This window comes from Contarinia nasturtii, unplaced genomic scaffold (genome assembly GCF_009176525.2).
Source record: "Contarinia nasturtii isolate CC-2019 unplaced genomic scaffold, AAFC_CNas_1.1 Cnas_scaffold_4311, whole genome shotgun sequence".
NCBI lineage: Eukaryota > Metazoa > Arthropoda > Insecta > Diptera > Cecidomyiidae > Contarinia > Contarinia nasturtii.
Genome location: NW_022201606.1, coordinates 3,794,313 through 3,810,198, shown reverse-complemented (window position 1 = coordinate 3,810,198; position 15,886 = coordinate 3,794,313). Strand labels below are relative to the sequence as shown.

General features: G+C 33.0%; 4 protein-coding genes across 6 annotated transcripts in view; all 4 read left to right on the top strand.

Annotated features, from left to right (window-relative positions):
• The first annotated feature begins 10 nt into the window (after positions 1-10).
• Positions 11-2,992, top strand: LOC116350741. Its single transcript, XM_031782654.1, has 4 exons — positions 11-512; positions 598-797; positions 879-1,037; positions 1,097-2,992. Exons 1-4 carry the CDS (start codon positions 245-247, stop codon positions 2,711-2,713), a joined length of 2,244 nt encoding a protein of 747 aa, XP_031638514.1. The 5' UTR covers positions 11-244; the 3' UTR covers positions 2,714-2,992.
• Positions 2,993-3,641: 649 nt separating this feature from the next.
• On the top strand, positions 3,642-5,229 carry LOC116350831. The gene is made up of 2 exons (XM_031782799.1): positions 3,642-4,034; positions 4,164-5,229. The coding sequence occupies exons 1-2, from the start codon at positions 3,789-3,791 to the stop codon at positions 5,172-5,174; spliced, it is 1,257 nt and encodes a 418-aa protein (XP_031638659.1). The 5' UTR covers positions 3,642-3,788; the 3' UTR covers positions 5,175-5,229.
• Positions 5,230-5,737: 508 nt separating this feature from the next.
• On the top strand, positions 5,738-8,349 carry LOC116350778. Of its 2 annotated transcripts, none has more exons than XM_031782709.1 (3): positions 5,738-6,438; positions 6,620-6,684; positions 6,751-8,349. In XM_031782709.1, exons 1-3 carry the CDS (start codon positions 6,264-6,266, stop codon positions 8,179-8,181), a joined length of 1,671 nt encoding a protein of 556 aa, XP_031638569.1. In that variant the 5' UTR covers positions 5,738-6,263; the 3' UTR covers positions 8,182-8,349. The 2 variants fall into 2 exon arrangements, with proteins under 2 accessions (XP_031638569.1, XP_031638567.1); XM_031782707.1 differs by having other exon boundaries at positions 5,739-6,438; positions 6,500-6,684.
• Positions 8,350-14,159: 5,810 nt separating this feature from the next.
• LOC116350949 (1-phosphatidylinositol 4,5-bisphosphate phosphodiesterase epsilon-1-like) overlaps positions 14,160-15,886 on the top strand; it is a 49,004-nt gene continuing 47,277 nt past the window's right edge. For both annotated transcript variants that reach the window (XM_031782965.1, XM_031782967.1), the window contains exon 1: positions 14,160-14,798. The gene's annotated coding sequence lies outside the window, so the exon portion shown is untranslated. The remainder of the gene's footprint in view (positions 14,799-15,886) is intronic.

Genomic DNA, 15,886 nt, shown 5'->3' with positions numbered 1-15,886 from the left:
CTAGCATCTCACAATGTTCGACAATTTTCATTCGGTCACAGTAATTCTATCAGTCTAGTTGTGGTTTTGCTCAAATTTTTTCTTTCTTCACAATACAGTTTGTCACAATCAATCAATTTATCATTTGTAACTGTTGAATTATTAATAGCAAAGACGGTAGGCTGACTTTCAGTGCATGCAAAGATAGAAATAAGTATTATCTTCTGTTGTTGTAACCGTGTATGTGAATGTATAAATTTTAAGAATGGCCTCGAAATTTATGGCATTCGAGAATGTCGCTGGCACATCAACAGCGTCATTCGAAGAAAATGATCAAAATGAACATATTGAAATGAATGTCAGTCAATATCCCAACTATCAAACAAGTGACAACAATCAGGAGACTACTGTTCCATACGATGAAGAAGACGATCACAATGAAAATGAAATGTTTGACGAAAAGTTTGAAAAAAATATGAGCTATCGAAAATTCATCCACAAAAATAGTGAACAACTGAAATGCATTTGTGGTGGTAATTATCAAATGTAGTGTTATTTATTCGTTTGTGTATTTGTTTTGATTTTCTTTGTCTCTGTGTGTGCTCCAACTAAATGCAGGTCTCTTGCTATTGATGAGTAGTGGCATCCATATCTGTTGGGGAATTTATCGAGTCTTTTCTTTATATAATTGCCATCATTATGGCGTCGAGAAAACCTTCTATTTTCATTTTGTCATTTGGTCATTCTACATTGGTGCAATAATGGGAAATTTCTGTGCTGGCCATGCGGTGTACAAATTTCGAAAAGGACATCTTTACGTATGTGTATTATTGATTTGCACCATTTGAATTTGTCACCATATTGAATTTCATTTTTATCATTCATTTTTTGGTGGAAAGTTGGTGGGAGGTGCATTACTTACAATCAGCGGAGTTCTTTTTATTTTATCCAAAAATGACACCAATATTTACTTAGTTACCTCACGGATGTGCGGAGGATTCATCCATGGACTGATTTACGTCGTTGTTGTAGTTCATGCCAGCGAAAATGCAACCAAAGTAATATCTTTTATTTCTTATTTCAACAACTAATAATTAACTTTATAATATCTCAATAGGAATTTCGTGAACTTCTTATGTTAATCGTCGGAGCAGCGTTGAACTATTCAATTTTGCTGTCAGTGTTGGTATTTTTTCACACGGAAGGCTTATTCAATGCAAGTTTTCTTAATGGATTTGGATTGATAATGTTCGGATTGACGACTATTGTAATTTCAGCCAAGCATGCCACCGAAACGGTTCCATTTATCCTACAAAACGACGGAGGTGAATTGGATGCTTTGCAAACGGTGAGCAAATTGAAGAAAAAACCAATTAGTACGCGTTCGGTCCATCATGATTTTTCAACCATGAAAAATCTCGTGCAAGATGAAATTGATACGTATGGACCGCCCAATTTTAAAAAGGTTTTATTACCTGAAAATCGGACGAGTTTGATTTTCTGTTGTTATGGCCGTCTGTGCAGTGTACTATCGTTCAATTTGCCGCTAATTGTTTTCATTCTCATATTCCTACGTGGGGTGGCTCATTTGGAGTCAACACAAGATCAAAAACATATGAATGAACATTGTCATGATTTTGGCATCGGTGATAATAACAATGAAATCGAAGTACACTCTCATCTGGAAGAACAAAACAATATCGAGAGATTGAAACGAGAGACACCTGAGACTGAACCGACTATCCAAAAGCCAAACTCTATGGAACACGATGCTGAATATAAGAAAAATGATAATTCAAAAACCGAAAATAATGAAGAGGAAACTGTCACAGGAGATAGTAAAAAAGATAGTAAAGACAACAAAAGTGAACCACATGAAAATGAATCAAGCGGTCATGCAAGAACAGACGAAGGAAACACGCCGACAACAGAAAGAAATAATCATTCGGAAGGAAGTGAAAATGGCGAAAGTAAAAAGAGCTCAGAAAATAGTCAAGAAAAAGGTGTCCAGAATGACCATAATGTCAAAAATGAAGTGAACTCGAGAGCGGGAACGGAAGAAATGAAACGGGAACACGAAGAGAGTAAAAGCGATAAGGAAAAATCAAACGAAAACAATAAACATAACAAGAAGCAAGAGGAAAACAATAAAAATGAGAAGGCGCCGACAATCTTTGGACATTTCATCACTTTCTTGCACAACCGTGAACTTACCTTGGTACTTTTAGCATGGTTTATTTTTGGCAGCATCACGGCGGCCGTTTTATACAAATTTAATCTGAAACGTTTCATTTACTACATTTCGTGCGTATTAAGTTCAGTGCTTTTCATCACCGCCATAACTCATTCATTGTTCGATTTATCGTATATTTTACACATTTGTTTAATTATTTACTTTAATTATGTGACTATACCATTGGATGTGTTCGGTCATTGTATGCTAGCCGAAGCCTTCCCTGTAACTTTGAAGGGATTTTCGGTGGCATTTGTTGCGATTATCGAACACTTAGTGCACATCATTTTAATAACATTGTATTTATGTGATACATTCCACAATTCAATCATTATAATATCAATGTGTACTGTTGCATTTATGTCACACGAAATTGCTCGCAATCTGCCACAAAAAGATAATCTCTCGCTTGGAGAAGCTCGGGAGCAATATAAAAATATTGATTTAATGCTATTCAATAATCCAAAAATCGATTACAATCAACAACAAGAATTTATTTAAAATATGTATATTAAGCAGACAAACAGACGGTAAGAGATTCAACATTAATCGATAGGGACCTAAGCTATCGAAAGCAAATCCATGCCGTTCTCTTTTTCCTCATTTCAATAAATAAAATAAATAATCATAAATATTTTTGAATAGATAAGATTAGTGATAGAGCATTGTAAATTTAAGAAAAAATGAGCATTCTACTCTTTGGCCTTAGAAGTGAATAGAAGTGAATAAATATTAAAGTGCTTTACTTCACATGTTTTTGCACCAAGCAAATAAATACTCAATCTAGAATTAGTCTTTTAATTGCCTATTATATTATTGATAGTAAAAGTTGGCAATGTTGAAATTGATATTTTTTGTATATACCAAAAAAACAACAACAAAGAAACAACGAAGTATTTCGAGTAATGTTAAAACAAATACTAGTTTCAAATATGTTTTCTTTATCAAAATTATAATTTGCATAAAAGTTGAAAGTATAGGTTACTTTTTTTCTCAACCGTGTAAGTCTAATGACAAAGTTTAATAAACTGTTAAATATATTTAAAAAAAAACGAACTTGATATTTTATCCCAAAATTGAATTTGTTTATTTTTTCAACGACACCAGTTATTGTGTATTTGAAGCCGAATTATGCACATTTATCTCATCGGAAGAAAAGAAAACAAAAAAAAAATGTTTTATTCAAATTTTCATTTTTTGACAACAAAACTTAATTTTTTTTGTCAGTTTAACATTTTTTTTTTCGGTGTAAAAAGTAAAAATAGAGCGATTTCAAAATGCCACGACGGTCAACGACGATGAAAATTAAATGCGCTAATAATACGTGACAAGCTAACAACATTTTTTAATTGAAATGCGTGGGATATACAATTTTTTGATCAAAATTTTGTATTTTGTGCTGTGTATTTAGTTAGCTGTTAGATGTGTTCGATGAACAACTCTTCGTCGTTCTAACTCCGATTAAAATAAATAATAAATAAATACAATAATTTTATAATCAGTATAAAGAGAATGTGGTAGGCAAACAAAAGGGGTTGGATGTGAGATATTTCTGGATTTAGTGAAAATTATACGCATGATAAACGAACCAAATATAAGAAGTAAACGAACGGATTTCAAATCATATCAGAACAAAAGAGTGTGTGGTCATGTGGTCATGTGCAACATATATTATTCAGCGATTATATCGCCAATCGAGCGTATCACACATGAATTTCATGTTTCTTTTGTAATCACTTTGTACTACTTCGGAACCTGTATTGGAACTTTGGTATCCATTCATTTGCACACGATTAATCGTAACAAAATCGAATTAGTTCTGGTAAGTTAACTTTCACACCCATTCAAACACACATGCTCCTCTTCCATCGTCGCATGAAAGTAACTCGAGTGATACTAACGAGTGCAAACGTGTTTTTTTCTCTCTCTCTTTCATTCGTTCTCTATTTAGATTGCTACTGGAATTTCCTTCATAATATGTCTATTAGTTGAAACGCAGCTATCCATCGAATCATCATCATTTTACGATTATTTTCCTTTGCGAATCGTATTGGGCGCATTGATTGGATTTATTTATTTATCTTCGGTGATAATTGTGCATTTGCAAATCAGCCTATCGCCATTTACTTGTCTTTTCACAATAGCAACAATAATTTCAATAACACAAGCAGACGCTTCACCCGAAATCTGCAGCATCTCATTAGTATTATTGTATAGTTTGTTTGCGCTTAATTTATCGAGTTCAAACTGTCTGTTCCCAGAACTAAAAAATGAAACAAAAAATGTGCATACGAATGTTCAATTTAGCGCAATGAATTTGACTGTCAAAAAACCGTTGATTTATTTAGCCGGTGCAAAATTGTTGACAACATTTTGTTATTTTTTGCCATTTGTAAGTATTGCTTTACAAATTTTTATTCAACCAAATGCATTGCTGACCGACGTAAACAACAGATCACAACATTTGTTTGTTTTGTTACTGTCGCGCTTAGCTCTTGGCACAGTTACAATTCTGCTAGCTCGTCACAATGTCAAATTCAACTATTTCTCGATCATTTACATTATGCCTTTAACGACATTGCTTGCCGCAATTCTTCTTCTTCCATTATTTGATCTCAGACATTTGACGAAATACACAATCGAATTTTACATAATAATGACATTATACGTTGCATTCAGCTTAGTTGTGGATGTTATTGATCACCGTGTCGCATTCAAAATGGACTTTGAATTTGGTTTCGTTCCCAGCAACAGGGTGATAGCACTGACCTTTGCCTCATTTATCGAGCATTTATTGGATTTATTATTTTCGGTGATTTATCTAAATGATTGGATTACCGCAAAAATGATTGTTACTTCACTTGCAATCATTTCACTATCGTTAATCACGCACAACAAGCTCACATCGATGAATACTCCAGAACCAGACGACAAAACCACAACAAACAAATTAATTATATGAAATAATACCATTATTCTATTCAAATAAGGCTGTGGACTTTGTTGATAAATCGAAAATAAATAAAAAAAAGGAAAGAAAAATAAATGGTGTTAGTAGTGTTTTACTTTTGTTCAACATCCTTAAGAGTTTTCAAGTGGTTTGTAGTTTTGCTTTTAGTTATCGATAAAATAAGAAAATATTTTCTGTTTATGAATTCTCTTCAAACGTCGTTTTCTTTTACATTCCAATACACACGTCCTATAAATAGATACATCTTATATGCTCCGTTTGCTTGGAATGAGGAGAAAAAGAAACACAAACAGTGAAAAACTGAAATAATATTTTCGTTTTCACAAAACTCATTCATGAATTTGTATACAAACAAATATAAACCCACACTCCTCCGTCACTCATGTGCACGATAATACATATATCATACCGTGAATGAAAGTATAACAATTTTGTTTTGCATATGTGTCTGTTTACTTTTCGGTTCCTATTTCTCTTTTTTTCTTCTTTTTATATCGTTTTGAGTGTGTGTTTTTTTTCTCGCCTCTTTTCAAACTATCTAGAATTTATCATGATTCTCTGAGAATTCTCGATGTTTCTATGTGTGCGTGTCTCTGTGTGCGTATAAATGTTTTAGAATGTTCAATCAATTTTCATCAGTTTACAGTCAGTTTCAAACGAGGTCCATTCAATTTAGTAAAATTAGACAATTGTGAACAAAATGTTTAGGATCGCATAAGCTATAAGTCATGACCAAGAATAGTTTTGCTCTCGTGTATATTGAATTCGTTCGATCGATTCTGATTGAAATAAAAAAAAAAGTTAAATAAATTCGGATATTTTGCCGATTTAGACGTTTTGAAATGTGAATAATGCCTGAAAGACTGAATTGAATCAATTTTTCATTTGATTTTGTGCGACTATTGTGCATTTTCTCGGTTGATTTTGCGAGAGTGCTTACTTGAACGGCATTGAATACACTCAATTCTGAGTGATTGCGATGCAATGCAAAATCAAAAGTGATTGTTTAAACATAAAATAACGTATAAAGAACATTTTCATAGCAAAGATAAATAAGACGTAATAAGTTAAAGGAAAAATATGCTTTTGTCATTGGAGAATAAGGAGTTAAATCCACTTGATAGTTCAACTACTACTATTCCATTGCATGTTATGTCTTCCACGGAATCATTGCGAGTGAATGGTTTGGAACGTAATACGAGTATTTGGTATCTATTTAAACACAATTGGCGTCAATTGACGTCTCTTATTCCAGGTGAGTTGAGCAACTCAATGAATGGTTTCGTTCTATTAAATTTTAACATGGAATACAATAGGATTGCTTTTGTTGTGCGCACTTGGAAATTTGCACATATCATGGTCTTTATGGAAAATGTACATGTACTTCTATTATTATCAAAATGTGGAAATGGTTGTTTTGTTGGCCTTTCTGATAGGAGCGGCGGTTGGATCCCTAATAGGTGGCTTTCTCAATTCGAGATACAGCAAAATTTTGATCTATGTAAGAAAATACTATGTTGCGTTCTACATTCAACGTTTTAACCAAATATTATTTCATTCCATTTAGTATTCGGTTTCCGTGGCCATCGTACCAGTTAGTGTGGCATTTGTTTTGCATCGAACGTTGCCGTATTTATTGTTAATTGGACGTGTCTCCGCTGGAATTTTGTATGGCGTTATACTAATTACACTCGTCCTACACATAGCAGACAATTCAAATCAATATATGCGCCGACATTTTATGTGGACCATTACAGCGATTAATCTACTTCCAACGATAAAACTGGCCGAAATCATATCCACTGTAACCGGTGAATGTATTGCCTCATCGATTGGTGTGTTGATGTTTGCATTGGCCATTTTAACATTGATTTTCATGCCATGTACCTATGAATCGATTGTATTTTTGCTCAAAAACGGCACCGATCTGCGTGCCCTTGAAATTATGCTAAAATTACGAAATGAATCCCGCCACCACATAAGACGCGATTTCAATGAATTCAAAATGATGCTGGCCGAAGACTACAGTAATGATGGTGAAAATATGTTTAGCAATTTGCGTCCATTATTTTTAGTTCTATTATTACGTTTACTTAGCGTTTTATTAACAAGCAACTGCATTTACTGGTTATTTTTAGCAAATATTTGGTTCGATTATCAATATTGGATGTGTTCAACACCAACTATGTCCAAACCATTGTCGGATGTGTTCGAAAACCTCACCCATTTCAATGCAAGCGAGAGTTTTGCTCTCGACAAAAGTACATCTGCCGACGTTAATGGTAATACTACATTGTTTGCAAATTTAATTAATGAAACTCTTTCCAATCAAATCGGCTTCAACAACGATTCGATTTCATGGGCCAGAAATGAATCTATCATTTCAGTAGCAAACAATTCGACGATCTTAAATCATTTGTTTATGCATAGCGTCAATTCATATCATTTGCCTTCGTTTCGAATCACAAAATTCATTTTGCTTGTGACTGTAGTGAAAATAGTAATTGGTATTCCATTTTTATGTTTGGCGGAGAAATTTCAGGTCTACCGCAATCGAATTATATTGAAAGTTACGATTTGCGTTGCCGCCATAAATCTAGTTTTCTTCGTTGGAACGTTAGTATGCAGTTATACAGATGATTCACTGCTATTTACATTTTACATTTCAAAATTACTGTGTGTGATTTATGGTTTTTATTTGCTTGTTGCATTTTCCATTGACACCGTCGGCTATTCCGAACTCTCCGAAACGTTTTCACTAAAACTACGATACGGATGCATTGCATTCATTGCAATTTGTGAGCATTTATGCCATACAATTGCCATTTTATTGGTAATGAATGCGCTGTTTAGATTCTATTTTCATGTGCTACAATCGGCAATTATTTGTTTCATTTGCTATTTGTTATTGAAATGGATGCCCAATGAGTGCTTAACATGCACACTGCGTGCGGCTCGTGATAAACATTTTGTAAAAATGGCCACGGCGAACAATTAAATATGCACACAACACTGAACAATTGAAAAACATAAAATTGTATTTTAAGTTGACAAGTTTTTGTGGCATTCTCGATGCCATCCATTATGTAAATAGGTTTTATTTTATATAATCGCATAAGATAACAATGTTGATGAACACAATAAATTAGAAACATATTTAAAGGAACCGTCCATTCCATTCACTCATTTGTTTTCTTTTATTTTTGCATTTAATGAAGAACAATAATTTTGTTCTGGTATCATGCGTACATCATTATTGGCAATTAAGCATTCACTCACATGGAAATTTTCCTCTTCTTTTTTTAAACATAGCCCCGTAAAGGAACGTGCTAAACTGTCGATTATTAATCAGTGTTCGGATAGCTTTGTTTACGTCCGATTAATCTCATTCAATTTAATTGCGTATGTGGAAAAAATCAATCACATGTGAAAATAAAAACGATGGACTGGGGGTGATGAAATGAATGCTTTAGAATAAATATATACTATTTTTCTCTGGCCTTTGAATCTTGTTGCTTTTGAACGATAACAGAAAATGTGAACAGAGAGGTACTTATCCACGGCGAAAATGAATACATTATGTAATATTTTGAATATTTGAACTATGTATTTGTAATTGATACCAAGTATAATAGAGTGCGTCAGTAGTGTGCGTAGGAGGGAGGTAGAGGGGGGTTTACCCCCTGTGATTTGGATTAGACATTTTTTTCGCGAAAATTATTCGAATTTGCTAGTGTTTTTGATTCAAATAGTGAAGACCTTTTTTTTAGCTCATCAATGTAGAAAATTGAGGAGAATTCTTTCAATGTGCTAGGGTTTTTGGTTCCGAGAGATTTATGTCCGATTTTCGCGGAGAAAATTCTTTCAATTTGCTAGGGATTTTCGCCTCAAAAAGTGACTTCCAAAAAAAAAAACGAAAATTTGTCTGATTTGCTAGAGAATTTTTTGGTTTTGAAAAATCACCCCCCCACCTCCACGGCAGCAGAGTGCCCCATCGATCAAAATAGAGTTCAGTTTACTTGGTAATATAAAAAATATTTCTCATTCATTCTATGGTATTCAAATAAAATAATAACAGTAGATACATGTGATGATCGTTCATCTTAAGTAACCAACTAATAGTAAATTTTATAAAAAACGAAGAAATGTTATTGATGTTTTCTCCTTATAATGAAAGTAAGTACTATTTGTTTTTGGTATTGTAATAATATTATATGGAGTCTACATAAAACTTATCTGATTTTACTGGCGAATACAAATCCATCACATAAAACTATTTAAAATTCACATTTGTGTGCATCGTGCAGGGATTTTCCTCTCGGATCACTCATATATTATGAAGATTTCATTAGTCGTCTAAAGAGCTGGAATAATTGTTATCGTCATCATCTGAGTGGAAATTTTTCAAAAAAAAAAAAAACTTCTTTATCGCTTGTTGTATACACTGTCATTTTTCATATTCATCAACCTCATCATTTCCACGTGTAACCACTTTTATGGGCTTATAAAAACGGCATATACGTACGTATAGTATATAGTTTGCACGTATCTATATCGCTCCACTATGGGAGCGGCAATAAATCTATGAATAGATAAATCATACGCTTCAATGAACTTCAGCCATGGTGTGAACCGAGCGGAGCGAAATAGATTCAAAAAGGGTTGTTTGTTACTCAACCGATTTGCTTGTTTTATTGTTTTAAAGAGAAGGGTTTAGCATTTCACCTAAAGTTAGGTTGATAAATCCATTCCATCGAATATGACCATGTGTCCGCGATTGTCCATCGTTGTATTATTGATATACCGATATATGTAAACTTTGAAAAGGGTTTTAGCCACGGTGCACTCGCTTAATAAAGATAAATAAATTAGGATATTTTATAAATAACGAAATTATACAAACTCATCTAAATGTATTTATTCATGAGAAAATTAGCTGTTTATAACATCATCTACGGAGTTGATGAAGCCAAATCCGCATACACAGAGAAATGTTTAAAGATATATCGAACCGTGATCGAAATTGATCGAAACATCAAAGAAATTTAATTTAATAACAAAATATTGCGCACATCATTTACTTGAACGAAGGGTGTGTTTTCCTAATGCCATAATATCGTTATTTGACCTGCAACATGAGTAGAAAAACCCCTTTTGCATTTGATTCACTGAATTTATACTACGGAGCACCCATATGCAACGTGAAATTTCCCCAACACATTGTGCAATCTAAAAAGACAAGTAAGCATTTAGTTCGCTTATATGTAATTAAATTCGAATGTCAAAGTATCTTTTTTTGTTCGTATAGCTGATTGTGGAAATATAAAAAGGACTGACAAAAACACTCAACAGTGCTCAACTGAAACGAATTTTTTTATGAATTCAGCGTCCACATACGGAATCGGTAGCTTATTAAATTTTCGATTCACCTGACTGAAAAATGACAGGTACTCTCAAAACGAGACAAAGATTGTACGAAGTAAATCTACTGTGGTTTTTCTTCTATTTGGTTCTACTTCACAGCCTTCCATATAAATTTTTATAGATGTATGGAATTTGTTTCATGTTTTCAAAAAAGTTTACGCTTTCTAGATCAAAGCAAGGCATGTCCTTTTTTCTCAATTTATCTATCATACTGTCGCTTCTTCGATGTGAATATAATTTGTGTTTGTCGTCGCTCTTGTTTTTTCAATTGCGTGTTGTGGAATCTAGGTGCATTATTATAGATAGCATTGGCTGGTGATGCGATATACGATGCGAGAATTTATTTTGGTTTTACATGCTCACATTTTTCCATTTCATTTAACATTTGAAGGATCATCCATTCAATTTGATTTAAAGCTTCGCAGCGTTGTTACACACGAATTGGCAAGAACACATAAAAGGCATGAAGCACTGTGGTGAGGGTTTTTTCCAGGGTTTGTATTGCTGCATATGCGCTATATTAATTAAGCTATTACGATCTGAATACTTTTTTATAGTTCATTAGACCTATAAATTCGGTATTTTCAAGAGCCACGCGAGTAAGAGAATGACTCTTATCTTCACGTTGCACTTTTTCTATGGATTTTCAGTTCTCATTGGACAAAGGGGTTAATTAGACCGCCAACACCACACACTTATTTATTAGTTATGCAAACATTTGTCTTTCCATTACTAAGAAAAGTAAGAAAAGTCAGTGTACTGTATTGAAAAGCAAAGATGAGTAAATGTTTTAAAGTATGTTAAAACAGTGTATGTTTGCCAATTATGCTTCTATCGCTTGATATGGCACTTTTGCGCACACTCTTGAAACTTCCCATATGAAACGAGGAAACAATTGAAAGCAAATATTGAATTATGATATTTCTAAAATGGTAACCTCATTGGGGTAAGGATCAAAGAGTGTTGCACATATAAGTGTAATTAAATTATTTATAATACAAATTTCAAACTAATTCACTCATACTTTATGTTGATGCTTTATTCGTTCTTCCATTATAACAATTTGAGGGCTAAGAACGATTTCATTCAGAACGAAGAAATGAAAAATAAAATTAAATACGCACAAATGCACTTATACTTTCCATTTTGGAAGCGTTTGAGGCTCTCTGCATTTACTTTGTTCTCGCACTTTTTAAATATCATTTTCACCACACAAATCAGATTTTTTTTCTTAATTTTTTATTGTTATCTTCAACCAACTCCACTTTAAAATATGGAAAAACTTCTAGACTTATGTAAATAATAATTGAAATGAGACTTACTTGCTTCCCTTCTAAAACTATATTGAATCACCTAACGATAAATAGACAAGTACACAAGATTGTTGCAGCTGAAATAATAAATGGAAATAGAATCAAGGTAAGTGAATCACTCAATTCAAATCAATTGATTTGAACAAATGCGTATCAAGTATTATATTTTCTTCATTTCGAGTCCATTAAACGCAACAGGCAACAGGCAACACAATCGAACAATGTATGAATATTATATGGCTTTTCGTTTTACATTCAATTACATAAATGGGTTTTACCGATGTGAAATGGTTATAATCGACTCAGCAGCAGCAGTAGCAACAACAACAACAATTCGTTAGGCAAAATGTTCATTTAGATATCGGAGTCTATGTTGGGGATTGTTATCGGCGTGGTTCAATGAGTTTTTAAATGGTAAATCGTAAGTGTAGGATGCTGTTGGCATAGCAGTAGCAAAATAACAGAGGTAACAAAATAGTTTCCTTTATCGTCATTTTTATTAGTCTTTTATTACCAGAAAGATGACAAATCGATAACAAATACAACAATATCAATGGGATGAACAACATTGCGTTGCGACTCGCATGCATTGAATACTCAGCCAGCTGAAATGTTTTATCTACAACTATGATTGAACATGAATAAGTGATGATTAATTAAATTGGTGAGAATTGAAGAAACCCGAAATCCTGTTGCTCTTTCATTTTTAAAGAGGATTTTTGGTCACTTTAATTCTCCTTCATTCAATTGTAAATCTACAGGTTTCATAATTTGAAGTGAACCAATAAAACTTGAAGCATGACTTTTACAGAAAATAATACCGGTACTATACAAGTGTTAATTTCTTTGAATTGAATATGTTAATTTCTTTGAAATGTTCTCAGTAAAAGGAACTTCATTTATAAAAAATACCCAAATAAATATGACTCAAATCCCCAATTCCAATCAAAATGAGTCAATCCAACGGTCTTGTATAAGTATTGATGTGTTGCTATGGTTTATCATCTGCTGAAGCGTCTATATTACACATCGAACTGTGTTCGTTAGTTTTGGTATACACCGCACATTATTACGCGACGAACTTTTGACATTAACTTTTCGTAAATTGTTAACGTGGCGAGAAATTTAATTTAAATTTTTGGAATATATTTGTTCCAAAAGTTTTTTCTGTCAATCAATGGGTGTATCCAATGGCATATAGTAACATCGATATCAGCTACAAAAAAAATCTAATGTATTGTGTTTGGTGTCCATAGATTGAATCAACACTTTGGTGTTCCTATCAAATGAGCATCAAACATTTAGTCCGTAAAACATAAGCCCATAAATGCCAATCTCAAATGAGACATCAGCACTTTATCCATTTGGTTGCGTCACTTTTTGTGCGCCATTGCCTTTCTATTTTCTATTTATTCAATAACAAACTCCATCCGAAATTTGCTTATTCGATGGATTTCGGATGATACGGTATAAATGAAAATAACAAAGAAATAGCAGCATGGTCAAAAAAAAGTTAGTTACTTCGGAAAACAATTTTTTTTGCCACATTTCCGAAGCGAATACTTATAATTGGAACAAACGAGTTAATCAAAAGCACGTATGTTTATTTAGCGGTAACGTTAGGCTATGCGCTTAGAAGCTACAGATATATTGAGTTTCTCTGTTCGTATACTTAACTAAACTCAACTTCATACACATCAGTCAAATGTGTGTACATCATATAAAAACCGATGTGAATAATGCCATTTGCGCACATTATCACATCAGTATTGAGGCAACAGATGCATACCGTAAAGACAGCCACAACCACAGCTATACCCACGCATGAACGCAGGCATATTTGAAACTGGTTAACGATTATGATAACGGTGATATGATGCCATGAATCCGAAATGTAATGGCTATCGAACTTGAAAATATCAAAAGATGCGATGGTTGGCGTTGACATCGTCGTCGTCATCGATTGCGCCAGTGCGATTGACGGAAAGCGCAGCCATTATGCTATAGTCCAAAGGAGTTTTCCACCGTATTGTGCGGTGCCCATTTCAATTTGCGTTCAAACGCAAGCTTTATTCAATTTGAATGAAGGTGAAGCAACAATATCGTGTGCTATGCAGAAGAGGATAACGTAGTGGGGATAAATATGCGTCCGTTTTTTTAGCTTCATCAGATAACGCGATGAACACTTTCCAAAAAGCGTCTGTTGTGAGGTTTTCATGATTAGTCTACACGTGTCTGTCGAGTGGTTCACACACACTTTCTTTGTCTTGAAAAAAAAAAACGATTTTTTCAGTCCAAAATTAAGGTGGAAACACAACAAGATATTTTAATTATACTTTGTCGTTTAATGATTCAAAATCACAACCACACACAGAAAGTTGATAGATGTAATTTGTTCTTTTTGTTTTTCAACAAAGTATGTATACGTGCAGTTTTTTCTAATAAAAAATGAATAATTTAATACGCCAATATCAATTGTTTTACGAGCAAAGTTAAAACTTTTTTTTTATTCAGATAAAAATTCTTTCAAAAAGAAAAAAAAGTCATTGTTCTCAATAAACATTGGCTGAGTAAAATAAATAAATTCAACAATTGTACTCCAACCTGTTCATTAATATACTTAAAAATATAAGCTCTATACATAAGACACAATGAACTGAAATTTTACACACATGCACTCATACAAAAAAAAAACTGAACCATTGAAAACAATTGGACAAAAAAAAAACAAACAAATAGTAGTTGTGCTGAGCTCGACTGTAATAAAAATGATAAATAATATGAAAGGATTCAAATAAATAATAATTAAATTACCGCCAGTTTCATCTTTTTGTGAGCATTTAAAAGAGAAAACCATCGAGCGAAATTCAACTGAAAGGTACGTATTCAACATTGGTTTTTATTCATTTTTTTCGTAGTCAGCTTCACCGTTCTGAATTTAAACATTGAATACTTAGGGAAAAAACGCTATTACATTCTATATATTTTATTTTTGTTCAGTCTGTAACTACATTTCAAACAGAAAATCGATACGATAGCAAAAGAGCTACTCAAAAAAAAAAGAACGCAAGTAACAAAAAGTAAACCAATTCTATGGGAATAGAGGAATTTTTGTTTTATTTTTTATTCTCCTTTGCAAATAGAAAAAAAATAGGGTGCCAAAGATTTTTATCGTTGTTAGACTAACAAAGAAAACAAGCTGCACGTATGAGTATAATAACAAAAGCGGACAAAAATACAGAGTTAAAGCAAGCGACGGAGAGAGAATGTAATAAGAAATGTTGAAATATAAATCATCAAAAATGTAACGTTTATAGAAGAGAAGTAAGCAATAAAAGAAAAAAAGAACATCGACGTCGAAAAGTCACACAAATTATACAAGTTCACGCATATTTGATACATCGGACTGTTTAATTTATTTTTATTCCTTTCCAAATTATTATTATTATATCGTTTCGTTTGGTAGCATTTTCCATATAATTTTCCCTGTAAATTAATCGACATTTGAATTTTAAACGAAATTTAATTTCATTGCGTGATGGCTTTCATTTTGCACAAAACTTGAATACGTATGTTGCATAACATGTGTTAAAACATGAAATTATTTCAATTGATATATTGTATTAAGCGAATTCTTTACTGAAACAATTTAGACATTTTATCGAGTTAGAACGTTCAAATTACATTTCAATTCGAATCGAAATGTTTACAAAAAAATTAATACAGGTAGCATCTACTTCGAATTTCAAGTGAATGAAACGAGTGTGTACTTACTTTACAGCATTATCGTTTTTACACTCTTTTATTCTGTGTAAGCCTGTGCACGTTATTTAATACAGACGTTTCATTTTGTATCGTTGCACACAAGCGATAACATAAAAATCATTCAAAGATATTTCTATATCGGTACACATGATATATTGATGCCGACAGCAAAACGTTGCTTTGGCAATTTCATTCATGCCA